At 47.3% G+C, this 27447-nt stretch overlaps 1 protein-coding gene across 1 annotated transcript in view; it reads left to right on the forward strand.

Moving 5' to 3' along the window:
• Nucleotides 1–3695: 3695 nt before the first annotated feature.
• LOC139255589 (VPS10 domain-containing receptor SorCS3-like) overlaps nt 3696–27447 on the forward strand; it is a 450963-nt gene continuing 427211 nt past the window's right edge. The window contains exons 1-3 of the mRNA XM_070873959.1: nt 3696–3800; nt 6190–6303; nt 8680–8838. Of these exons, the coding sequence (XP_070730060.1) occupies nt 3696–3800; nt 6190–6303; nt 8680–8838 (378 nt within the window). The remainder of the gene's footprint in view (nt 3801–6189; nt 6304–8679; nt 8839–27447) is intronic.

Below are 27447 nucleotides of genomic sequence, written 5' to 3' on the forward strand. Positions count from 1 at the left end.
CCACCCCATTTCACGCCACTCTGGAGCAAAGCCCAGAGCGCAAAGGACCAGAAAATCCAGCCGTTGATGTTTTACAGTATCCCATTAGAGCAATTAAGGATCAGTAGCATTTCACTGAACTGAGTACCTCAAGGAGTACAAAGCTCCCCTTGACCCCCGCTTACCACTTAACCTTTGTTCCCTTGGTTCTCCTGGCAACGCCATCATGTTGCCCGAAATCCCATAATCCCGCCCACCAGGAGCCCCACAATAGTAATGAGGCCTGTGAGTTAAAATTGTATGGCCTCCCACCAACAACCTCATGGGACTCTTGCTCCTTCTCCTGCCCCCAGAAACCCCGAGTAAAATTGGAGCTTATATCTCTGCGCAGGAACATTGGCATTCTTACTTACCCAATATTAGTTTTATATCATTGAGTAAGCATCAACTGGAACCTAATGTTAATACTGATTCTTTTAAGGGATGTATTATGTTATTTTTTGTAGTTTATTTTAAGTTACATATCAAAGGTCCCTCAATGAAACACCTGTGACTTCATCCCTTTTTGGTGTGGAAGCGTGTCGTTCTCGACACGAGGGGCCACCTAATACTATTACTATATACCAGTGGTCTAATGCACAGTGTTGGACACTGATGCTCCAATGGTTAAAGCTATGGGATTGTTTCCATATTTGTTGGTCAGTATGCATCTGATTTTGTGCAATGGGGCATAAGAACATAAGAAACAGGAGCAGGAGTAGGCCATTTGGCCCCTCGAGCCTGCTCCGCCATTCAATAAGATCATGGCTGATCTGATCCTGGCCTCAACTCCACTCCCCCGTCCACTCCCCATAACTCTTGACTCTCTTATGATTCAAAAATCTGTCTATCTCCACCTTAAATATATTCAAAAGACCCAGCCTCTACAGCTCTCTGGGGTAGAGAATTCCAAAGATTCACGACCCTCTGAGAAAAGAAATTCCTCCTCATTCCTGTTTTAAATGGGTGACCCCTTATTCTGAAACTGTGCCCCCTAGTTCTCGATTCCCCCATGAGGGGAAACATCCTCTCTGCATCTACCCTGTCAAGCCCCCTCAGAATCTTATATGTTTCAATAAGATCATCTCTCATTCATCCAAATTCCAAGGTGTAAAGGTCCAACCTGCTCAACCTTTCTTCACATGACAACCCCTTCATCTCAGGAGTCAACCTCGTGAACCTTCTCTGAACTGCCTCCAATGCAAGTATATCCTTCCTTAAATAAGGAGACCAAAACTGTACGCAGTACTCCAGGTGTGGTCTCACCAATACCCTGTACAGTTGGAGCAGGACGGCTCTCTATTAACTCATCATCATAGGCAGTCCCACAAAGCGAGGATGACTTGCTTCCACACCAAAAAAGGATGAGTTCACAGGTGTTTCAACGTTCCAGATCCCAAACTAATATTCCAGATCCTGAACTACATCTTGAAGGGTGGAAGATGCCTGTGTGTGGATTTTTTTAATGTGTGGTGGCCGTTGCACACCAGCCACGACACAAGCTTGATAGAGCTAGGTCTTGGTCCAGTGGCAAGGATTATCCAAGACGACGGGAGACCAGCTCTGCTGCACGGGCCTAGTGCACACACATATCACAGTGTGGGCTGGCCCGTGCTGCCCCTGGGCCCTCGCCTCTTCTGGGCCCCAAACTCACGCCTCTCCTGGGCCCCGGTCACTTCCATCGACAAACTCTTTCCGCTCCTTCGTCCCTCCTGCTGTACCTGCCCGCACTGCAGTCAGCCATCGCCCTCCTGCAGCAGCACGCGCTGATCCCTGCCATGGCCCCGGCCTGCTGATGGTCTTGCAGGCTGGGACCGCGCCGATTTCTGGGCCGGGCCACCATACGCTGTTCCCATTAGCTAATCTATATTCTCTATTAGCTAATGAACCAGTGAGAATTGTGTGCCTAGTTCCTGGAAGTCTACAGTTGCGGGGCTAACATCCATATTTCCTTGAGGTCTTAAAGTGAGTATGTGCCCAATAGCTGGCAGTGTGGAGAGGGGCGGTCCATGTCTTCAGTAAACTACAGCAGAGTTATCATCCAGTTCCCAGCAGTCTAGTGGGAATAAGGTGCTGCATCCGTACTCTATAATGGTCCAGAGCTTTCAGCCACCTTGGTTCTACCCTTTGGAATTCCCTCCCTAAACACCTCTGCCTCTTTGATAACCTTCTCCAGATCTAGCTCTTCAACCAAACACATGTCACCGCTTCTAACAGCTTCCTTCCTGGCTTGGCATCTGTTTCCTCATGCTCTTGTGAAGGAACTTGGGACATTTCTTTACATTAAAGGCATTTATAAATTGTTGTCGAGGTGGAATAAGCTCCTGATTTGGTAACTGATACACACCCAATTTCTGCCAGTATCCTGAGAGGGCATATTGTAAGGGAATGGTTTATTGCATTAACTTTAGCTTTTAAGTGAATTTCTGTCAGAAGGCTGGAAATGCAAGTGAAATTAAAAGTTACTAGACAGAGACTTTAGCTGATAGGCATTCAGCTACAAGCTTTCTTTGTCTCAGCCTCATAGACCTCTCAGTTGTCCTCCTAGGGATTAACTCCTCCAAGAACATATCTACGCAAGGCAAGTGATAACATCTGCAGGAGAGCCTTGGGCGCCTGTCTCCAGTTGAATGGTGTGATTGAAAGCTCAGTCAAGGTGAAGGCTTGGGGAGTTAATCTTGTTCCAACTGAAGTCCAGCTAATTGGATGAGGTAATACTTTGAAACATGCAAATTCTCGCAAAGCTAGATTGAAAGAAAGGTATAAAAAGAATGGCATTAGACTAGATACTTTAGAATTCGACAAGGATTGGCCATCGAGCTTGAAACCTGTGACCCGGTTCACTAGATTGATTCCTAGGATGAGAGGGTTGTCCTGTGAGGAGAGATTGAGTAGAATGGGCCTATATTCTCTGGAGTTTAGAAGAATGAGAGGCGATCTCATTGAAAGGTATAACGTTTGTAGATATATATTATATATAAAATTTGTAGAGGCTTGACAAGATAGGTGCTGAAAGGCTGATTCCCCTGGCTGAGGAGTCTAGAACTAGAGGTCACAGTCTCAGGTTAAGGGGTGGGGCATTTAGTACTGAGATGAGGAGAAACTTTGGAATTCTCTACCCCAGAGGGCTGTGGATGCTCAGTCGATGAGTATATTCAAGGCAGAGATCGATAGATTTTTGGGCACTAAAGGAATCAAGGGATATGGGAATAGTGCAGATAAGTGAAGTTGAGATTGAAGATCCGCCATGATCTTATTGAGTGGCGGAGCAGGCTCAAGGACTGTATTGGATATTCGTGCTCCTAATTCTTATGTTCTTATGTTCTGATGTCATGAGTTAAATAACTCCAAATCAGTACTTGCTATGGAATTGTAAGAACTCAATATTAAACCCAAGATACTTAGGGGCCGAATTTTGGCGCAGAAGTCCTACCCAGGAAGTGAAATTGTGGCTACCACCCCTCACAGGAAGTGGAATGCAATGTCGCGTGCTGCACCTCCTTTCGGGGCGAATTGTTGGGGGCAATACCCGGGCGCATCGCAGAGCGCCAGGCGGCCTCTCCGCATAGCGCTGGTGCATTTCAATGCCCCTCCCCTTCCGTTAAAGGGGAGGGACACTGCGAGCTCTGCAGGCCCTTTGATGGGCCTCCACTGGGCCACCAGGGACATGGAGAACCATGGCCGCAGCCTGGAACCGAAACGGAGTGCCGAGCTGCACGCTCGATGTAGTGGTGGCGTTAAGTGATGGGTGTGTGACCCAGTTTGCGGCCCACGAGGCTGGCGTTGGTCAATTCATAGAAACATAGAAACATAGAAAATAGGTGCAGGAGTAGGCCATTCGGCCCTTCAAGCCTGCACCGCCATTCAATAAGGTCATGGCTGATCATTCCCTCAGTACCCCTTTCCTGCTTTCTCTCCATACCCTTTGATCCCTTTAGTCGTAAGGGCCATATCTAACTCCCCCTTGAATATATCCAATGAACTGGCATCAACAACTCTCTGCGGTAGGGAATTCCACAGGTTAACAACTCTCTGAGTGAAGAAGTTTCTCCTCATCTCAGTCCTAAATGGCCTATCCCTTATCCTAAGACTATGTCCCCTGGTTCTGGACTTCCCCAATATCGGGAACATTCTTCCCGCATCTAACCTGTCCAGTCCCATCAGAATCTTATACGTTTCTATGAGATCCCCCCTCATCCTTCTAAACTCCAGTGAATAAAGGCCCAGTTGATCCAGTCTCTCCTCATATGACAGTCCAGCCATCCCTGGAATCAGTTTGGTGAACCTTCGCTGCACTCCCTCAATAGCAAGAACGTCCTTCCTCAGATTAGGACACCAAAACTGAACACAATATTGCAGGTGAGGCCTCACCAAGGTCCTGTACAACTGCAGTAAGACCTCCCTGCTCCTATATTCAAATCCCCTAGCTATGAAGGCCAACATACCATTTGCCTTCTTCACCGTCTGATGCACCTGCATGCCCACTTTCAGTGACTGATGAACCATGACACCCAGGTCTCGTTGCACCTCCCCTTTTCCTATTCAGCACTGCGGGGCAAATAGGGGACGCTACTGGCTACTGGCCGGGCGCAGTGCAGCATTTGCACCTCCGCTAACCCCCGTGCAATTTCACAGGAACCGGTAGCACCCCATCCCGGACGTAAACACTTTCACGCCCACGTAGCGCCTCCTGGAGGTGCTAACGGGAGGCGCACAACAGGGGGACTTCAACTCCTTGATATATATTTTTTCAGTGGACAAAAAATTCCAGGCTCGAGTGGCCATATGGCCTACTCCTGCTCCTATTTCTTATGTTCTTAAGTCTTTTTTACTGTAAATGTCTCTAGTATATGCATAGTTATTATTGGTAATAGTAATCATTGTAGTTGTGTGGTTATTGGTAGCAATAGTTATCATTGTATGCTTACTTCCTATGAATGGTAGTAAATGCCTTTGAACTCTCATCATAGGCATCATAGGCAGTCCCTCGAATCGAGGATGACTTGCTTCCATGCCAAAAAGTTCACAGGTGTTTCAATGAAGGGCCTGATATTCCAGGTCCTGAACTACATCCTGAAGGGTGGAAGATGCCTGTGGGTGGATTTTTTAACGTATGTTGGCCGTTGCACACCAGCCACCACACGGGTTTGACAGAGCTAGGTCTTGGTCCAGTGGCAAGGATTACCCAAGACGACTGGAGACCAGCTCTGCTGCACGGACCTAGTGCGCACACATATCGCAGCGTGGGCTGGCCCGTGCTGCCCCTGGGCCATTGCTTCTTCTGGGCCCCGATCACATCGCTCCATGATCACTCACCGCTCCTGCGCCCCAACCTCCGCCGCTCCTGCTGTACCGGCCCACGCTCCAATCAGCGGCATTAGTTATGGTGACATCCAATCCAGTCGCTTTCTTCATTGCTGTCGCTCACCTACTCCAGCACGCGCTGCTCCCTGGAGTGGTATGCCTCCATGCTGCTCCTTCCGCTCCCCAACCATGTTTCACGCAGGTCGGGTGCCGCGCTGACCGATGGTCCAGGCCACTGTGCTGTTCCTTCTACTCCCCGACCTGATGCAATGTTTCATGCACATTCCCCAGTACCACAGGGAATAGCACCAATAAAAGTCAATCCCCAATGCATAGATGGAAGAAGCAGGTCACTGATACACTGTTCACGGTTCTGTACTCCATTGTCTTGTGGAATAACAACCATTCCCTATCAATATGTTAGTGGTTATGGTATTGGATGCCAGTGCAGCCTTCGGCCATCTGAGGAAAAGAGTGTTTGAAGACCAGGCCCTCAAATCTACCACCAAGCTCATGGTCTACAGGGCTGTAGTAATACCCACCCTCCTGTCTGGATCAGAGGCATGGACGATGTACATATGACACCTCAAGTCGCTGGAGATATATCACCAACGATGTCTCCGCAAGATCCTACAAATCCCCTGGGAGGGCAGGCGCACCAGCGTCAGTGTCCTCGACCAGGCTAACATCCCCAGTATTGAAGCACTGACCACACTCGATCAGCTTCGCTGGGCAGGCCACATAATACGCATGCCAGATACGAGACTCCCGAAGCAAATGCTTTATGCGGAGCTCCTTCATGGTAAATGAGCCAAAGGAGGACAGCGGAAACGTTATAAGGACACTCTCAAAGCCTCCCTGGTAAAGTGCGACATCACCACTGACATCTGGGAGACCCTGGACGAAGACTACCCGAGGTGGAGAAAGTACATCCGGGAGGGCATTGAGCTCTTCGAGTCTCAACGCAAAGAGCATGAAGAAGTCAAGCGCAGGCAGCGGAAGGAACGCGGCAAACCAGCCCCACCGACCCCTTCCCTCGACGAATGTCTGTCCCACCTGTAACAGAGTCTGTGGCTCTCGCATTGGACTGTTCAGCCATCAAAGAGCTCACTTTGGGAGTGGAAGCAAGTCCTCCTCGATTCCGAGGGACTGCCTATGATGATGATGATGATGATTGGATCAGCAATCTCGAGGTCATGGTTGCAAATTCCACCATGGTAATATGACTCTCAATTCCCCACTGAGATGGCCAGCAAATCACTCAGATGGAGAATAACCGAGAACTGATAAGAAAAATCTGTGCATGACAATTTTTCTGACTATCCAATGATGGTATATAGTCATGGGTCTGAATATCAAAACAACTTGAATACATCCAAATGCTCAGATATAGTATCCCAATAACAGCGTACGTATTATGATATATCATGATTCCCCAATAATGACTATGATATGACTGTTATTACCAGGCAAATGTTTAATGTATTTCAATGACACTTCTTTGCTACTTTAATGGAGGCATCATTCATTTAACTGAAAACAGTAGACAGTGGGATGTCTCTCAAATGTGGTTCCCAACCTTCCCAATTTTGGCGGGAGCCCACCAGAATGGCCGATTGGTGTCTCGAGCACTGGTGCTGGCGACTCGGGAGAAACAGTCTGGATTTGCGCTTGTTTTGGCTCTCAACCAAAACCACGTTGTCGGGCTCGTGCTGGTCTATCCGGCTATTCGGAAACACACTGCTTCATTGTCAGCTGTGAGGATAACTGGGAGAGGGAGGAACAGAGAGAGAAATAAAAACTGGGAGGGGAAGGGAGGGAGGGAGAGAGAGAAAAACACAAACTGTACAGAGGGAGAGTTCATGGCGGCCTGTGATCATAGAATCATAGAAAGTTACAGCACGGAAGGAGACCATTTTGGCCCATCATGTCTGCTCTGGTCGACCAAGAGCTATCCGGCCTAATCCCACTTTCCAGCTCTTGGTCTGTAGCCCTGTAGGTTACGGCACTTCCAGTGCTTATCCAAGCACTTTTTAAATGCGATGAGGGTTTCTGCCTCTACCTTCCTTTCAGGCAGTGAGTTCCAGAACCCCACCACCCTCTGGGTGAAGAAACTTCCCCTCAAATCCACTCTCAACCTTCTACTAATTACTTTAAATCTATGCCCCCTGGTTGTTGACCTGTCTGTTAAGGGATGATGTGCGTTGTTGTATAATGTGTTTTATTACGGGAGTCAGGCAGATTTGGTGTTTTTCCCCGAGGATTGAGCCTCAGTTCCCTGAAGCTGATCTTCAGGAGTGGATTGTGGGATTCAGAGAATTGAATTTGTTTTGGTTTTATTTACTATTTTATAACCTGCTACTGTATTGTGGGTAAATGCCACCTGTTCAAATGTCATGCAATTAAACGTCACAAGAACGGTGTCACCTGACCGACTGCCATGTGATCAAATGTCACATGATCCAGGAATACGTCAAACCAGAGTTGCCAACCCTGCGTTCAAATGCATTCAGCATTTGCTCACTAATATCATCAGCAGTAACTTCTAGTCGTATGTTTATTATTAAATCTTACATAAGGCAATCCAAAATAATGATAATGACGAAGAATAGATCCGTGGAAATACAATTGTATCATCATGAGCTTATGTGAACTTCAATCACCTGAGTGTGGGGGTGGGGTGTCAGGGAGCAATTTTCCAGATTTGTTATCCTCTATTGGCCCTGTTTTCTTCCCTAGGAGATTCCATAACTGAGGGAGGGGTGGGTAGAAAGTGTCTGGCCACGATGCTCCAGTGGTCATGGTGTGGGGCAGGCTTGATGGACCAGCTTCTCTTTTCCTGCCTGTCGTTTCTGCATGCCCTTTTGTTTTGTAAGGTAGTCTTTCCACAGGGAAGAAAACAACATTACATCCCCAAAGAAAACCTTCGGGATTAACCACAGTCCACCACTGTGTCGGAATGATCGTCAAATAACCCGATGTTGACAGTCCCAGCACCAGCTGGGAATGAGCAGCAATTAAAAGCATTATCGTTTGTAAAAGTAGAACTCTGCAATGTGTAGTAGTTTGGCTCTAATATACAGCAGACTGCAGATGTGTGGTACGGCCACTTTGGGCTCATCCCAAGCACTGCTAATTTCAGAATAAGCCCTTCTATGCTGACACTTTAATTACAATTCAAGCAATGCAACCAATTTGTAGTGCTACTAATCATTCCACAACCCCCACTCTCCCCACCACCTAGCCTCCCATCGGGAGATACTCAGATAAAACAAACTCGTTTTTTTTTGTACCTCTGTCTGTGGATCATGAAGCTTTTTCCTCAGATTTGTTTTCTTTTTGTCCTGCCTTGAACAGATAATGCTCGTGAACGACCCCGAGATTGAGAGCAGTGTACTGATCAGCTCGGATGAAGGCGCGACCTACCAAAAGTACCGGCAAAGCTTTCAGATACAAAGTATGCTCTTTCATCCGCAGGAAGAGGATTGGATTCTGGCTTACGGCCAAGACCAAAAGGTGAGAGGTGTCATTTCAGCTGATTGTTGCCGGAATTTGAGCGACTTTCTCATCGCAATGTAGCTAGTGATTTGCATGCATTTGCTGTGAATGGAAATAAAACACGTTGTCGGTGCAGAAAACGAGGTCCTTGCTTATTCATGGGTTCACTTTCAATGTGTGAAAAGACATGGAGAGTGCGAGGTTCAGACATAGCACAGTCCGTTCTATTCAAAGTACACCATCAGCGTTTGTGTGTGGGAGGGGAGGGGAGGGGGGGGGGGGGGCGGTGGGGGAATATATCCCTTAACATTAAAGAAAGCTTTAAATCTGCTGCCCAATCTCGTGGCTGCTGCCAGAGCTGTTCCAATGACGTACTGATGGGGACGAACCAATTGCAGCCAAGAACAGCTCCGTTAATTTATCATGATTAGAAGTCTCAATAGAGGAGATTTACCAGGATGTTGCCTCGACTGGAGAATTTTAGCTATGAGGAAAGATTGGACGGGCTGGGTTTATTTTCTTTGGAACAGAGGAGTCTGTAATGTATTTATGAATGACTCCATGAGGCAATGTGTTGTACTCAAACTGTAGTGACGTTGGTCTTTTATTCGCAACTCCAGAGTGAGGCAGCCACATGGTGGCTACCCTTTTATACAGCCTCTGCCACCAGGGCAGGAAACCCCGGTCTCCACCAGTTGCAACCTCTAGTGGTGCCAATTTACTGATCCCGGTCCGAAGGAGCAATTATTCTAATACCACATCAAAACACATTAAAATTCTGCAATGTGTCCGACAGAGCCCCCCGATTTAAGTGAAAGTTTTGTCCAAAACAGAAATCGCTTCCTTCACCGGCATAGTACATCAGGTAAACAAGTCTCCATCTTATGCAACCAAACAGTGACTACGCAGAGAGTATATAGAAACATAGAAACATAGAAAATAGGTGCAGGAGTAGGCCATTCGGCCCTTCTAGCGTGCACCGCCATTCAATGAGTTCATGGCTGAACATGCAACTTCAGTACCCCATTCCTGCTTTCTCACCATACCCATTGATTCCCCTAGTAGTAAGGACTTCATCTAACTCCTTTTTGAATATATTTAGTGAATTGGCCTCAACAACTTTCTGTGGTAGAGAATTCCACAGGTTCACCACTCTCTGGGTGAAGAAATTCCTCCTCATCTCGGTCCTAAATGGCTTCCCTCTTATCCTTAGACTGTGTCCCCTGGTTCTGGACTTCCCCAACATTGGGAACATTCTTCCTGCATCTAACCTGTCTAACCCCATCAGAATTTTAAACGTTTCTATGAGGTCCCCTCTCATTCTTCTGAACTCCAGTGAATACAAGCCCAGTTGATCCAGTCTTTCTTGATATGTCAGTCCCGCCATCCCGGGAATCAGTCTGGTGAACATTCGCTGCACTCCCTCAATAGCAAGAATGTCCTTCCTCAGGTTAGGAGACCAAAACTGTACACAATACTCCAGGTGTGGCCTCACCAAGGCCCTGTACAATTGTAGCAACACCTCCCTGCCCCTGTACTCAAATCCCCTCGCTATGAAGGCCAACATGCCATTTGCTTTCTTAACCGCCTGCTGTACCTGCATGCCAACCTTCAATGATTGATGTACCATGACACCCAGGTCTCGCTGCACCTCCCCTTTTCCTAATCTGTCACCATTCAGATAATAGTCTGTCTCTCTGTTTTTACCACCAAAGTGGATAATCTCACATTTACCCACATTCTACTTCATCTGCCATGCATTTGCCCACTCACCTAACCTATCCAAGTCGCTCTGCAGCCTCATAGCATCCTCCTCGCAGCTCACACTGCCACCCAACTTAGTGTCATCCGCAAATTTGGAGATACTACATTTAATCCCCTCGTCTAAATCATTAATGTACAGTGTAAACAGCTGGGGCCCCAGCACAGAACCTTGCGGTACCCCACTAGTCACTGCCTGCCATTCTGAAAAGTCCCCATTTACTCCTACTCTTTGCTTCCTGTCTGACAACCAGTTCTCAATCCATGTCAGCACACTACCCCCAATCCCATGTGCTTTAACTTTGCACATTAATCTCTTGTGTGGGACCTTGTCGAAAGCCTTCTGAAAGTCCAAATATACCACATCAACTGGTTCTCCCTTGTCCACTCTACTGGAAACATCCTCAAAAAATTCCAGAAGATTTGTCAAGCATGATTTCCCTTTCACAAATCCATGCTGACTTGGACCTATCATGTCACCTCTTTCCAAATGCACTGCTATGACATCCTTAATATCTGTAGTCTGCATCTATAACATCACTCTCCCCCAAGTCCTTTGTGCCAATTACCTTTGTATTTTGTGCTCTGGCTTAGCTCTCCCCAGACTTAAGTGCCAATAGCCCTTGCACCTTGACTGTGCTTTGTCTTGGCTCTCTCCCTGTTAACCCCCAAGTCCTTTTGCCACAACGTTGAGTAGTGGTGACCAGTTTGGATGGTTCAGTGATGCAGTGGAGGTTCCAGTGGGTTGTGGGTGTGATCCGTGTGTGTGTCCATAGCTACATACATCTATTTCCCCCCACCACCCCCGCAGACCTCCCCCCCCCCCCCCCACAGCGATATCATGCAGCTGGCCCGCTGCATTAACATACAGGATCAGGCACAGTGCAAGTAAAAGAAAGGAAGAAAAAAAATTTTTTTCTTTTTTTTACAGTTTGTATCATGACACCTTGGTTCAGTGACTTACATTTGTTACGTTTTACGGTCCTGCGCCAAGATTGGGTAGATTGCATTCATGGTTCAGTCATGGTCAGTACTGAGATAGCAGTATAGGTATGCGAGGACACTGGTTCCAGAGCAACCAGACGGGGTCCTAGTCGTCTGATGGCGGCGTTGCACCCCCTGCTAGCGGGACGGGCTTGGTTCACTCACCTTTCCAGGCCCAGGGGCTTTGCTGTTGCCTCGTGGTGGGCAGAACCACAGATGTGTGTGGCCTCCCTGTCCCCCTTTGAGGGCTGCAAAGTCTTCTGCCTGTTCTCTAACGGTGTTAGGAACCTGGCTGTTCCAAGTCCCGTTTGGGGAACTCGTTGGTTCTGACCTTTTACTCCCGGACATGGCCGAGGTAGAGACTGGGTCTGGGGGCTGCACCGTCTCCACCCGGGTGGTGGACAATGGCAGCTGACTGCGCGTATTGGCACCATTTTCGTTTCCAGGTCCGTGGTGAATAGTGCCATCGGATGCCTGCAGCGTGAGATAGATCTGGGGCAGGGTATCAGGATCAGCGCCTTCACCCTCCTGAGGTCACTGGCCTATAACTTGTGGGGACACCTGGGGCAGGGCATCAGGATCAGCGCCTTTACCCTCCCGAATTCGCTCGCTTGCTACTTTTGGGGACACTCTATTCCCGACATCTCGCAACAACATTTTGTTCTTTACATTAGGAATAGTACCAACATCTCTCAACAACATTTTGTTCACAATCTTAATCTGTTCATTACATTGATTGCCATGCATACAATGTCTCTTTAAGTTCAGTTGGTTGCAGGTCTCTTTTAAGAGAACCCTGCTGGCTTTACCCCAAACAAATCCTTTGTTAGACACCACATATTGGTCCCTCAGCATTGTACCTTGTAGTATGGCCACGGCCATCTTTTTTTTCAGCCATGCTGCACCTCGCTGCAGCAGGGATGCCATCTTGCCTCTGTCCTCGAGGTCGACTGCCTTGATCCTTCTCTCCCGCGATTCTGCCACAAAAGTTGGAAGAGTGCCTGTGAATTCGATCTTCCTCCCCAGGAGTCCTGCCACTGGAGCGGGGAATGTACTTTTAGGTCGTTCCGGTCGGATCATTGCCACGCAGTCGTGATGGACGAACTGTGCCTCAGGTGCTGCGCTGGTCTGTTCTCTGGTGCCTGCCCCAAGTGAAGGTGAGGTTTTGCTCTGCCTCTGAGCACGGGGGACATCGATGGCTTCCCATTTCCACTGAATCTTCCCCATCCACCTTCTTCCAAGTAGCATTGGACCATCACCTGCAACAATCCACAGAGGTAACTTGTGCACCACCCCATTATGGATTACACTTACATCTGCACTACCAAGGACTGGGATCAGCTCCTTGGTGTAGGTGCGCAACTTTTCCTGTACTGGAACCAGCTCGGGTCATTTTTCATTCCACAGCCTCTCAAAGGCATCCTGGCTCATCACTGACTGGCTCGCTCCCATGTCCACTTCCATGAAGATTGGAACGCCGTTTATCTCGACTTCCATCTTTACAGGAGGACAATCGGTGGTGCAGGTATACACTCCATACACTTCTTCTTGGGGCTGAGCTGCCTCTCTGGCCAAATCATCATACTCCCCGCTGGATTCGAAGTCATCTACCGACTCCTCTGCTAGACGGTGAGTCGTATTTCTTTTACACATACGCTGGAAGTGGCCCTTCGTGTGACAGGCTTTGCATACGTACTCAGCCCTGTGGTTTCCTCCGCAACGCCAGCATGGTGCTACTCGATTAGCATCCCTCGGCAGACCCTGAGTTCTGGAACCCTGAGATCTGTGCTCTCTGCCCTGGGCAGAGCCACGTTCTACAGTCTTGCTTGTCAAAGGCACCATTCTGTGTACAGTACTCTCCAGGTTTGAGTCCACAGGATGAATGATTTGCTTGGTGCTGCAGATCGAGGTCATGAACGCCTGACTGATGCTGATGGCCTTCTGAAGGTTGACTGTGGTGTCGGCAGATAATAGCTTGTGAAGGAGGTCCTCGTGGCCAATTCCCATAACAAAGATGTCTCGAAATGCTTTGTTGAGGTGTGTGACAAAATCACATGGTGTCGCAAGTCTCTTGAGGTCAGCAGCATATTTTGCAATCTCCTGGCCCTCAGGTCTGCAGTGAGTGTAGAATCTGTGCCTGGTTGTGAGGATGCTCTCTTTTGGTTTTACTTGGTCGCGAATTAGTTCAGTCAGCTCATCGTATGTCTTATCCTTGGCCTTCGTGGGTGCCAGCAAGTCCCTGACGAGGCGGTAGACCTCAGGCCCACAACTGGTCAGCAGTATAGCCTTGCGCTTCTCCGCCAATGCGCCCGTCTCCCCTGCCAGGTCGTTTGCCACGAAATATTGCTTGAGCCTTTCTGTGAAGGCATCCCAATCATCACCCTCTGCAAAGTTTTTTAGTGTGCCAAAGGTAGCCATAATCGCGTGAAAGTCTGTATACTCATTGCCAGTTGTTATGTTTGTAATGTACCTATGAATGACTCCACGAGGCAATGTGTTGTACTCAAACTGTAGTGACCTTGGTCCTTTATTCGTAACTTCAGAGTGAGGCAGCCGCATGGTGGCTACCCTTTTATACAGCCTCTGCCACCAGGGCAGGAAACCCCGGTCTCCACCAGTCGCACCCTCTAGTGGTGCCAGCATAGTATATACACAGTGTAAACCTTATTGATAGTACATCAGGTAAACAAGTCTCCATCTTATGCAACTATACAGTGACTACACAGAGAGTATGTCTATAGTCTGCATATATAACAGAAACCTTCACCACATTTAAAAATTACTTGGTTGTACAAGGCTACAGACCTCGAGCTGGAAAGTGGGATTAGGTTAGATAGCTCTTTGTTGGCCAGCGCGGACACGATGGGCCGAAATGGCCTCCTTCCATGCTGTAAATGTCTATGAGTCTGTGGTAATATTGGAATGTCTTTGGGAGCTTTCCGGAGATTGCTGAGGAATTGGAACATATAACATTCAGACTGGCAGCATTTGAACAATTTCTAGCCCAGGGTTTTACAAAGGATCACACTCAAATCCCCGAGCAGCCTTCCAGAGGTTTACAGCATAGCACCTTGGGCTGAAAATTCCTCGGATTCTGGGTTTGAATTTTCCTTTGAGACTTAGATTTCCACTTCACTCTCACCAGAGTGCTGTCACAGTTGGCAACAGATTATCACCTTGCCACTCACGTCTGGTGCTGTAAGAATAATATATTGTTTGAACAAAACCGAGGTAAGAATAGAACAATATTGTCAGGGTCCATGTTGCCATAGCTATACAATTAATTTGTCAACATGTCTGTCAGTGCATGTGCACAGACAAGCCATTTTGTGACTGAACCCACATAAGCTGCCATGTTGTTATTCTGGATAGGTGGCAATGAATAGATCGGATTGAATAGCATTGCTGATGTTAAGAAAAAGATATAACAAAAATATAACTTTTGACAAATTACCTAACAGTTTCAGCTATAGCTACTAGTATGCCCGACACGAGACTCGCAAAGCAAGCGCTCAACTCAGAACTTCTACACGGCAAGCGAGCCCCAGGTGGGTAGAGGAAACATTTCAAGGACACCCTCAAAGCCTCCTTGATAAAGTGCAACATCCCCCCCGGCACCTGGGAATCTCTGGCCAAAGACTGCCCTAAGTGGAGGAAGAGCATCCGGGAGGGCACTGAGCATCTCGAGACTCGAGGCCGAAAGCATGCAGACACCAAGTGCAGGCAGCGGAAGGAGCGTGCGGAAAACGAGTCTTCCCACCCACCTCTTCCTTCAACGACTGTCTGCCCCACCTGTGACAGAGACTGTAATTTTCGTATTGGACTATACAGTCACCTGAGAACTCACTTTTAGAGTGGAAGCAAGTCTTCCTCGATTTCGAGGGACTGCCTATGATGATGATTAGTATTCATTCTGAGAATGTGAGCATCGCTGACAGGGCCAGTATTTATTGCCCATCCCAAGTAGGGGTGAGCCGCCGCCTTGAACCGTTGTGATAAAGATAGTCCCACAGTGCTGTTGGGTCGGGAGTTTGACAATTTTGACCTAGCGACAAGGAAGGAACGCCGATGTATGTCCAAGTTGGGATGGTGTGTGACTTGGAGGGGAACTTGGAGATGGTGATGTTAATATGCTCATGCTGTCCTTATCCTTGGAGGTGGTGGAGGCTGCGAATTTGGGGTATACTGTCGAAGAAACAGCACAGGGACATTTTCCCAGGGTTATCACTGCTTTAAACAGAGTATATGTTTCAATTTGGCTCAGTTGGTAGCAGTCTCTTCAGGGTTGGAAGGGAATGGGTTCTGTAGTGTCCCTGCACCTTACTACAAACTCACACGCGGCATGGGTATATCAGACACGGTCACTCTGTGACCTTCACCTTTATTGCCCAGACCAAGGAGTGCTGACCCTGGGTGGGACCTCCCCTTTTATAACCTGGAAACCCAGGTGAGGAGTGTCTCCCGCAAGTTCACCCCGTGGTCAGGTTGTGCATTTCTATGGTACAGGTACAGTGTACATGAGTTACAGTTACATGACTATGTCATTGCAAGATGGTTAAATACATGACATCACATCCCCCCTGAAGTATTTTTGTTTCAGAGGTTAAGTCTGTCAGGTGGAGCGCCGCAGTTGTGACTGGTGGCTGAGCCTCGGCACGCGTCTCTGTCACTTGAGGTGATTGCGGCCTGTCCGGGCTGGCCGCAGGGACTGTGCATGCTGAGGGCTGTCTTTGTTGCTCGTCTGCTGGCAGTGGTGTGGGTGCCATCTCATGCTCCTCTTCAGGTTCCTCCGTGTCTATGCTGAACCTTTTATTTACTTGGTCCAAGTGTTTGCGGCATATCTGCCCATTGTTTACTCAGACCACCATGACTCTATTTTCTTCTTTGCCAATTATGGTGCCCTCAAGCCACTTGGGTCCCAAAGCATGGTTAAGAACAAATACTGGGTCATCTATTTCTATACACCTCCCCCTTGAGCCTCGATCATGGAGCTCGGTTTGGGACTGGCGCTTGCCCTCAACAATGTCTGCCAGGGCTGGGTGAATGAGGGACAGCCGCGTCTTGAGCGTGTGTTTCATGAGGAGTTCTGCTGGCAGGACTCCTGTGAGCGAGTGCGGGCGGGACCTGTAGGCCAGCAGGAGGCGCGATAGGTGGTACTGAAGGGAGGGTCCTTCGATGCGTAGCATGCCCTGCTTTATGACTTGGACCGCCCGTTCCGCCTGGCCATTGGAAGCCGGCTTGAACGGCGCTGTCCGGACGTGCTTGATACCATTGCCCAACATAAACTCCTGGAATTCAGGGCTGGTGAAACACGGACCATTGTTGCTGACCAGGATGTCTGGCAAGCCATGGATCGCGAAAACTGTATGCAGACTCTCCACTGTGATGGATGTCATGCACGAGTTCAATATGATGCACTCGATTCACTTCAAGTATGCATCGACAACGATCAGGAACATTTTCCCCATGAATGGGCCCGCATAGTCTACGTGAATACGTGACCATGGTCTGATGGGCCAGGGCCATGGGCTGGGTGGGGCCTCCCTGGAGGCATTGCCCATCTGGGCACACGTCGTGCACCTGCGAACCCAGTGTTCCAGGTCTGAGTCAATCCCCGGCCAGCATACATGTGACCGGGCAATGGCCTTCATTAACACGATGCCAGGGTGCTCGCTGTGGAGTTCCCTGATGAACGCTTCCCTTCCTTTCTGGGGCATGACTACCCGGCTGCCCCATAGCAGGCAGTCGGCTTGGATGGAGAGCTCATCCATCCGTCTCTGAAGCAGTCTGACTTCCTCGGGGCACGCTCTGTGTGCGGGCGCCCAATCCCCAGTCAGGACACATTTCTTTATCATGGATAGGAGGGGGTCCCTGTTGGTCCAGAGTTTGATCTGGCGGGCTGTGATGGGGGAGCCCGCAATGTCAAAAGCCTCAATGGCCATGACCATCTCGACGCTCTGCTCTGACGCCCCCTCGGTAGTAGCTAGTGGGAGCCTGCTGAGCGCGTCAGCGCAATTTTTGGTGCCTGGCCGGTGCCGTATGGTGTAGTCATACACAGCCAGCGTGAGGGCCCAGCACTGTATGTGAGCTGACGCATTGGCATTGACAGCCTTGCTGTCGGACAACAAGGATGTTAACAGCTTGTGGTCCATCTCTAGCTTGAATTGTCTACCAAAAAGATACTGGTGCATCTTTTTCACACCGTAAACACAAGCGAGTGCTTCCTTCTCGACCATGCCGCATCCACACTCTGCCTGGGAGAGTGACCTGGAGGCGTAAGCCACCGGTTGGAGTCGGCCGTCATCGTTACCCTGCTGCAACACACACCCAACCCTGTAGGATGATGCATCGCATGTTAAAACTAGTTTTTTACAGGGGTCATACAAAGTCAACAGTTTGTTAGAACACAGCAGGTTCCTCGCCTTATTGAAAGCCCGTTCTTGACAGTCCCCCCAAAACCATTCACAACCTTTACGCAGGAGCATGTGTAACGGCTCCAACAATGTGCTTAAGTTCGGCAGAAAGTTCCCAAAATAGTTCAAAAGTCCCAGGAATGATCGCAACTCCAATGTGTTGCCGGGCCTGGGTGCCCAGCGGATCGCCTCCGTTTTTGATTCAGTGGGCCGGATCCTGTCTGCGGCAACCCTCCTGTCCAAAAACTCGACTTCTGGGGCCAAAAACACACAATTGGCCTTTTTCAGCCGCAAGCCTACCTGATCCAATCGACGTAGCACCTCCTCCAGGTTGTGGAGGTGTTCTTCAGTGTCTTGACCCGTTATGAGAATGTCGTCTTGGAATACGATCATTCCAGGAATGGATTTGAGCAAGCTTTCCATGTTTCTCTGAAAGATGGCTGCTGCCGAACGAATGCCAAACGGACACCTGTTGTAGACAAATAATCCCTTGTGTGTTGTGATGGTGGTCAGAAGCTTGGATTCTTCAGCCAGTTCCTGAGTCATGTAGGCCGAAGTGAGGTCCAACTTAGTGAACAGCTTACCACCTGCCAGCATGGCAAAAAGGTTCACTGCTCTCGGAAGCGGGTATTGGTCTTGCAGCGATACTCGGTTGATGGTGGCTTTGTAGTCGCCATAAATCCTAACCGAGCCATCTGCTTTGAGGACGGGAACGATGGGACTTGCCCAGACGCTGAATTCAGTGGCCGAAATTATGCCCTCTCTGAGCAGCCTATTCAGTTCACATTCAATTTTTTCATGCATCACATACGGCACCGCTCTGGTTTTGTGGTGCACTGGTCTGGCGTCTGGAGTGATGCGTATCACTACTTTAGTGCCCTTGAACGTTCCAACACCAGGTAGAAACAGTGACCCGAATTTTTGCAGGACCTGTGAGCATGAACTTCGCTCCACGGATGAAATGGCGTGCACATCCCCCCATTTCCAATTCATCTCACCGAGCCAACTCCTCCCCAAAAGCGCGGGGCCATTTCCCGGAACGATCCAGAGTGGCAGCCGGTTCTGTAATCCATTATGCGTTACCACCAAGTTTGCACTGCCTAACACTGGGATGATCTCTTTGGTGTACGTCCGTTGCTGCGTCTCAATGCGTTCCAGTTTGGGTCTGCTAGCTCTGTGTGGCCATAGTCTCTCAAATTGTTGGGCGCTCATGAGTGACTGGCTAGCTCCCGTATCCAGCTCCATGTGCACCGGGATGCCATTCAGTAAGACTTTCACCATCATGGGTGGCATTTTAGTTTATGAACTGTGGACGTCAGCCACATGAACCCGCTGAACTTCAGCATCTGTGGCTTTACCTCAGGCCTCATCCTGCATTGCAGATTTGGTTCCTCTGTCTCACAGATTAGCCTCATTACTGCCATTTGCACATCCTGGCCAAGTGTCCACTGACATTACAAATCCTACAGGTATATTGATGGAACCTGCAGCTTCTCGCAGTGCATCTACTCCCGCACCTCCAGCATGAGCTGAGATTGAGATTGCTGTTAACAAAAGGACTAATACCAGGCATTCCTCTCTGATTGCCCATTTGGCTGTTTCTAAGCACTCTGATGGTGGGTGTTAATGGTCCCATTGCGGGACGCATTGTTCTTCGAGATGGCGTGAATTGCCGATCCCCTTTCCATTGTCCTTGTTGCAGGCCCACCCTAGAGCCTGTTGCTGCCTGGGCAGTTTCAAAATGTTCTTGCCTGCCTGCGGGGCCCTGAGCCGCGTTCACAATGTTAACTCCCTGGTCCGTTGCCACGTTTGGACCAGGGCTGCGCGCGTAAATTAGCTTGGTCTCCTCTTCCCCTGCCATAAAGGTCTGAGGTATCAACGCCGCCCCTTCTAAAGTCACGTCCTTAGTCTTTATGAGCTTCCTGAAAATGCCGGCATGATTAATGCCCTCGATGAAAAAGTCCCTTAACATCTCCCCCTTGCAGGCATCGGAGACCTTACAGAGACTGGCCAAGCGCCGCAGTTCCACCACGAAGTCCGAGACGTTTTGTCCCTCCCGACGCCGGTGAGAGTAGAACCGGTGCCGGGCCATCTGTACGCTACTCGCCGGTTTGAGATGCTCACTGATAAGCTGGCTGAGCTCTTCAAAGGACTTGTCCGCCGGTTTTTGGGGTGCGAACAGGGCTTTCATCAGCGCATACGTCTGTGGTCTGCAGCTGGTCAGTAGATGCGCCCTCCACTTGTCAGCCGCTGTCTCTTCCAGCCAGTCCTTTGTGACAAAGCTCTGCTGGAGTCTTTCCACGAAGACATCCCAGTCCTCACCCACACAGTAACGTTCCTCTGTGCCACCGGTGGCCATCCTCGTGGTTCGTTGATTCCCGTTTCTCGTCGCCAAATGTAGTGTCCCTGCACCTTACGACAAACTCACATGAGGCATGGATATATCAGACATGGTCACTCTGTGACCTTCACCTTTATTGCCTGGACCAAGGAGTGCTGACCCTGGGTGGGACCTCCCCTTTTATACCTGGAAACCCAGGTGAGGAGTGTCTCCTGCAAGTTCAACCCCTGTGGTCAGGGTGTGCATTTCCATGGTACAGGTACAGTGTACATGAGTTACGGTTGCATGACTATGTCATTGCAAGATGGTTAAATACATGACAGGTTCAAGCCCCACTCCCGCACTTGAGCACATAATCAAGGCTGATATTTCAGCGCCGTACTAAGGGAGTGCTGTATTGTCAGAGGTGCCGTCCTTTTGTGTTTGCTAGTGCTGTTGGGGAGGAGTTAAACTAATATGGCAGTGGGATGGGAACCAATGCAGGGAGACAGAGGGAAACAAAATGGAGACAAAAGCAAAAGACAGAAAGGAGATGAGTAAAAGTGGAGGGCAGAGAAACCCAAGGCAAAAAACAAAAAGGGCCACTGTACAGCAAAATTCTAAAAGGTCAAAGTATAATAAAAAGGCAAGCATGAAAGCTCGGTGCCTCAATGCAAGGAGTATTCGGAACCCAGGAGAGGGCTCTGAGCTAGTTAGAGTGGGTGAGAGCTCAGATGAACAGGACCCCAAGAAAGAATGCAAAAGGCAGGAGGCAACAGAGCAGAGTAGCACTGGGGTAAATATAAACCACAAGGTGATAGGAAGGGACAATATGTATGAATATAAAGGGGCTGCAGGAGGGGTCAAAACTAAAAATCATGGTTTAAAAACTAGTATTAAAACACTCTACCGAAACGCATGCAGCATTCGAAATAAAGTAAATGAGTTGACGGCACAAATCATTACAAATGGGTATGATTTGGTGGCCATTACAGAAACGTGGTTGCAGGGTGGCCAAGACTGGGAATTAAACATACAGGGGTATCTGACAATTCGGAAAGATAGACAAAAAGGGAAAGGAGGTGGGGTAGCTCTGTTAATAAAGGATGATATCAGGGCAGTTGTGAGAAACGATATTGGTTCTAATGAACAAAATGTTGAATCATTGAGGGTGGAGATTAGAAATAGTAAGGGGAAAAAGTCACTGGTGGGCGTAGTTTATAGGCCCCCAAATAATAACTTCACGATGGGGTGGGCAATAATCAAGGGAATAATGGAGGCATGTGAAAAAGGAACGGCAGTAATCATGGGGGATTTTAACCTACATATCGATTGGTCAAACCAAATCGCACGGGAAAGCCTTGAGGAGGAATTCATAGAATGCATACGGGATTGTTTCTTAGAACAGTATGTTACAGAACCTACAAGGGAGCATGCTATCTTAGATCTGGTCCTGTGTAATGAGACAGGAATAATAAATGATCTCCTAATAAAAGATCCTCTCGGAATGAGTGATCACATTATGGTTGAATTTGTAATGCAGATTGAGGGTGAGGAAATAGTGTCTGAAACGAGCGTACTATGCTTAAACAAAGGAGACTACAGTGGGATGAGGGAAAAGTTGGCTAAAGTAAACTGGAAACACAGACTAAACGGTGGCACAATTGAGGAACAGTGGAGGACTTTTATGGAGTTCTTTCATAGTGCTCAACAAAAATATATTCCAGTGAAAAAGAAGGGCGGGAAGAGAAGGGATAACCAGCCGTGGATAACCAAGGAAATAAAGGAGAGTATCAAATTAAAAACCAATGCGTATAAGGTAGCCAAGGTTAGTGGGAAACTAGCAGATTGTGAAAATTTTAAACAGCAGAAAAGAATGACGAAGGAAGCAATAAAGAAAGGAGAGATAGATAACGAAAGTAAATTTGCGCAAAACATAAAAACAGATAGTAAAAGCTTTTACCGATATATAAAATGTAAAAGACTGACTAAAGTAAATGTTGGTCCCTTAGAAGATGAAAAGGGGGATTTAATAATGGGAAATGTGGAAATGGCTGAGACCTTAAACAATTATTTTGCTTCGGTCTTCACAGTGGAAGACACAAAAACCATGCCAAAAATTGCTGGTCACGGGAATGTGGGAAGGGAGAACCTTGAAATAATCACTATCACTAGGGGAGTAGTGCTGGACAGGCTAATGGGACTCAAGGTAGACAAGTCCCCTGGTCCTGATGAAATGCATCCCAGGGTATTCAAAGAGATGGCGGAAGTTATAGCAGATGCATTTGTTATAATCTACCAAAATTCTCTGGACTCTGGGGAGGTACCAGCAGATTGGAAAGCAGCTAATGTAATGCCTCTGTTTAAAAAAGGGGGCAGACAAAAGGCAAGTAACTATAGGCCGGTTAGTTTAACATCTGTAGTGGGGAAAATGCTTGAAGCTATCATTAAGAAAGAAATAGCGGGACATCTAGATAGGAATAGTGCAATCAAGCAGACGCAACATGGATTCATGAAGGGGAAATCATTTTTTATCTAATTTACTGGAATTCTTTGAGGATATAATGAGCATGATGGATGTGGTGTATTTAGATTTCCAAAAGGCATTCGATAAGGTGCCACACAAAAGGTTACTGCAGAAGATAAAGGTACACGGAGTCAGAGGAAATGTATTAGCATGGATAGAGAATTGGCTAGCTAACAGAAAGCATAGAGTCGGAATAAATGGGAACTTTTCATGTTGGAAATCGGTGGTTAGTGGTGTGCCACAGGGATCGGTGCTGGGACCACAACTGTTTACAATATACATAGATGACCTGGAAGAGGGGACAGAGTGTAGTGTAACAAAATTTGCAAATGACACAAAGATTAGTGGGAAAGCGGGTTGTGTAGAGGACACAGAGAGGCTGCAAAGAGATTTAGATAGGTTAAGCGAATCGGCTAAGGTTTGGCAGATGGAATACAATGTTGGAAAATGTAAGGTCATCCACCTTGGAAAAAAAAACAGTAAAAGGGAATATTATTTGAATGGGGAGAAATTACAACATGCTGCGGTGCAGAGGGACCTGGGGGTCCTTGTGCATGAATCCCAAAAAGTTAGTTTGCAGGTGCAGCAGGTAATCAGGAAGGCGAATGGAATGTTGGCCTTCATTGTGAGAGGGATGGAGTGCAAAAGCAGGGAGGTCCTGCTGCAACTGTACAGGGTATTGGTGAGGCCGCACCTGGAGTACTGCATGCAGTTTTGGTCACCTTTCTTAAGGAAGGATATACTAGCTTTGGAGGGGGTACAGAGACGATTCACTCGGCTGATTCCGGAGATGAGGGGGTTACCTTATGATGATAGATTGAGTAGACTGGGTCTTTACTCGTTGGAGTTCAGAAGGATGAGGGGTGATCTTATAGAAACATTTAAAATAATGAAAGGGATAGACAAGATAGAGGCAGAGAGGTTGTTTCCACTGGTCGGGAAGACTAGAACTAGGGGGCACAGTCTCAAAATACGGGGGAGCCAATTTAAAACCGAGTTGAGAAGGAATTTCTTCTCCCAGAGGGTTGTGAATCTGTGGAATTCTCTGCCCAAGGAAGCAGTTGAGGCTAGCTCATTGAATGTATTCAAATCACAGATAGATAGATTTTTAACCAATGAGGGAATTAAGGGTTACGGGGAGCGGGCAGGTAAGTGGAGCTGAGTCCACGGCCAGATCAGCCATGATCTTGTTGAATGGCGGAGCAGGCTCGAGGGGCTAGATGGCGTACTCCTGTTCCTAATTCTTATGTTCTTATGTTCTTCAGATAAGAACTAAAGCTATGCCCCGTCTTCCTGCTTGGGCGGATGTAAAAGATCCCACTGCAGTGTTTGAAGAATAGGGAATACTCCTGGTGTTTTGATCAGCATTCCTTTCTGAAATAATCCAAACAAAAAAAAATCAACTGGTCTCTCATCAAAAAATCTTCGATTTGTAGGACCTTAGTCTGTGCAAATTGGCTGCTGTATTTGCCGACATAACAGTGGCGACTGCAATATCGAGCTTCCCCCTAGTGGGCTACTGGTCCATCTAGTGGACTACTTTGGTAATGCAACTGCTGCTGTAAATACAATAAAGGATCATGTGATAAGGTCACATTACAAGTTCCTGCAGAGCCATCTTGTATGTGTGTGTTTGTGATGTCGTAAAGAATATATCACCGTGACTACATTTCATTCATTTATTCATTGACTACAAAGTACATTGAGACATTCTAAGGACAAGATAAGGCAAGATATTTCTTTCAAATCAGCTCACATGGATAAATGAGCTAGTTCATATTGTAATTCAGCTCCTTACTAAAATGTCAATAATCTGAAGATAGTTTTCTTGTAGAATGGTATATTGATTTTACATAACCACTTCTATTGAAGATAAGGTGTGTATGTTTCTTGCTCCATATTGTGATAGTAATGAAATGCTTCCTCCATGTTTGAGTATATACACATTTTAGAATACAGCTTGTATTCATACAATGCCTTCCACAACCTTCGGATCTCCTCAAACGCTTCACAGCCAAAAAAGTACTTTTGAAGTGTAATCACTGTTCTATTTACTCTCTCCCCCCGCCCCCACTCTATTTTCTCCCTTTCCCCCTCCCTCCTTGAGCTAGAGTTCACTGGGCACTCTGTGGTACCTCACCTGTGAGTGTCAATACCGATCGCCAGGGATCTATTTAATCAGAGGCATGCCTGATCTTTTTATCTAATGAGTCGAATAGACAACAGAGCTCGGAGTTCCTTGTCACTACATTAATTGTGAGGAACGTGGTACTGTAACTCACGTCTGCCGGACCTCACTGATATTGACCTGAGACCAGTGTCCACAGCATAACTTCTGGTTTTCAAAAGGGAGTTGGATAACTACCTGAAGGAAAAAAAAATGCACAGTTACAGGGAAAGGGCGGGGCGAGTAGGACGAGCTGAATTGTTTTTGCAGAGAATCGGCACGGGCTCGACGGGCCGAATGGTCTCCTTCTATACTGCAACCATTCTACAATTCTGTGATAACTGTTGCGTGGGTCTGCCAGTGACTATGGTTCATGCCCCCAATAGATTACAAAAGATCGAACCGTGTATAATTATCCCTCTCCTCCATGAGGCACCCCGATATATCACAAACGTCTCACCAAGCCAGCACGGATTGTATTTATATTCCTTCTCCACAGTCTAACCAGGGACTAGATGCAGAGCATGAAATAGTCATCTCTTTATACGGTGAAATTGATTTGCCTTTGTTGCAGTGCAACTCATTACAGTCACCACGATGAAAGGAAAGCTTCTGTCTGGGAACATGAAAAGGATGTCACACATGAGCAGATGAATGTTTTCATGTTGTGCCTGTGCACCCTAAAAGTATCATTTAAAAATAATAGAGACAAAATGGGAAATGGTTTGAATAAATAGCAAATCCGCATCAGTTCCAATTTCCATCGCGATTTGCTGCTGGTTGGGAAGAAAGTGTAATTGGGCTACTGAGATGAGAAAAATATATTCCAGTGAGGAGGAAAAGGTGTAAGAGAAAAGATAGCCATCCGTGGCTAACTAAAGAAATAAAGGACAGTATTCAATTAAAAACAAGGGCATACAAAGTGGCCAAAACTAGTGGGAGGACAGAAGACTGGGAAGCTTTTAAAAGAATGACTAAAAAAATGATTAAGAAAAGGAAGATAGACTATGAAAGTAAGCTAGCGCAAAATATAAAAACAGATAGCAAGAGTTTCTATAGGTATATAAAAAGGAAAAGGGTGGCTAAAGTAAATGTTGGTCCCTTAGAGGATGAGACCGGGGAATTAGTAATCGGGAACATGGAGATGGCAGAAACTCTGAACATATATTTTGTATCAGTCTTTACGATAGAGGACACTAACAATATTCCAACAGTGGGTAGTGAAGGGGCTATAGTGGGGGAGGAACTTAACACAATCACAATCACTAAGGAGGTGGTACTCAGTAAGATAATGGGACTAAAGGCAGATAAATCTCCTGGACCTGATGGTTTGCATCCTAGGGTCTTAAGAGAAGTAGCAGCAGGGATTGTGGATGCATTGGTTGTAATTTACCAAAATCCACTGGATTCTGGAGAGGTCCCAGCAGATTGGTAAACTGCAAATGTAACACCCCTATTTAAAAAAGGAGACAGACAAAAAGCAGGAAACAATAGACCAGTTAGCCTAACATCTGTGGTTGGGAAAATGTTGGAGTCCATTACTAAAGAAAAAGTAGCAGGACATTTGGAAAAGCAAAATTCGGTCAGGCAGAGTCAACATGGATTTATGAAAGGGAAGTCATATTTGACAAATTTTCTGGAGTTCTTTGAAGATGTAACAAACAGGATGGATAAAGGGGAACCAGTGGATGTGGTGTATTTGGACTTCCAGAAGGCATTTGACAAGGTGCCACATAAAAGGTTACTGCACAAGATAAAAGTTCACGGGGTTGGGGATTATATATTAGCATGGATAGAGGATTGGCTAACTAACAGAGAACAGAGAGTCAGGATAAATGGTTCATTCTCTGGTTGGCAACCAGTAACTAGTGGGGTGCCACAGGGATCAGTGCTGGGACCCCAACTATTTACAATCTATATTAACGACTTGGAAGAAGGGACTGAGTTTAACATAGCCAAGTTTGCTGACGATACAAAGATGGGAGGAAAGGCAATGTGTGAGGAGGACACAAAATATCTGCAAAAGGACGAAGTGAATGGGCAAAAATTTGGCAGCTGGAGTATAATGTCGGAAAGTGTGAGGTCATGCAATTTGGCAGAAAAAAATCAAAGAGCAAGTTATTATTGAAATGGAGAAAGATTGCAAAGTGCCGCAGTACAGCGGGACCTGGGGGTACTTGTGCATGAAACACAAAAGGATAGTTTACAGGTACAGCAAGTGATCAGGAAGGCCAATGGTATCTTGGCCTTTATTGCAAAGGGGATGGAGTATAAAGGCAGGGAAGTCTTGCTACAGCTATACAAGGTATTGGTGAGGCCGCACCTGGAATACTGCGTGCAGTTTTGGTTTCCATATTTACGAAAGGATATACTGCTTTGGAGGCAGTTCAGAGAAGGTTCACAAGGTTGATTCCAGAGATGAGGGGATTGACTTATGAAGATAGGTTGAGTAGGT

This window comes from Pristiophorus japonicus, chromosome 3, assembly GCF_044704955.1.
Source record: "Pristiophorus japonicus isolate sPriJap1 chromosome 3, sPriJap1.hap1, whole genome shotgun sequence".
In the NCBI taxonomy this organism is placed as follows: Eukaryota; Metazoa; Chordata; class Chondrichthyes; family Pristiophoridae; genus Pristiophorus; species Pristiophorus japonicus.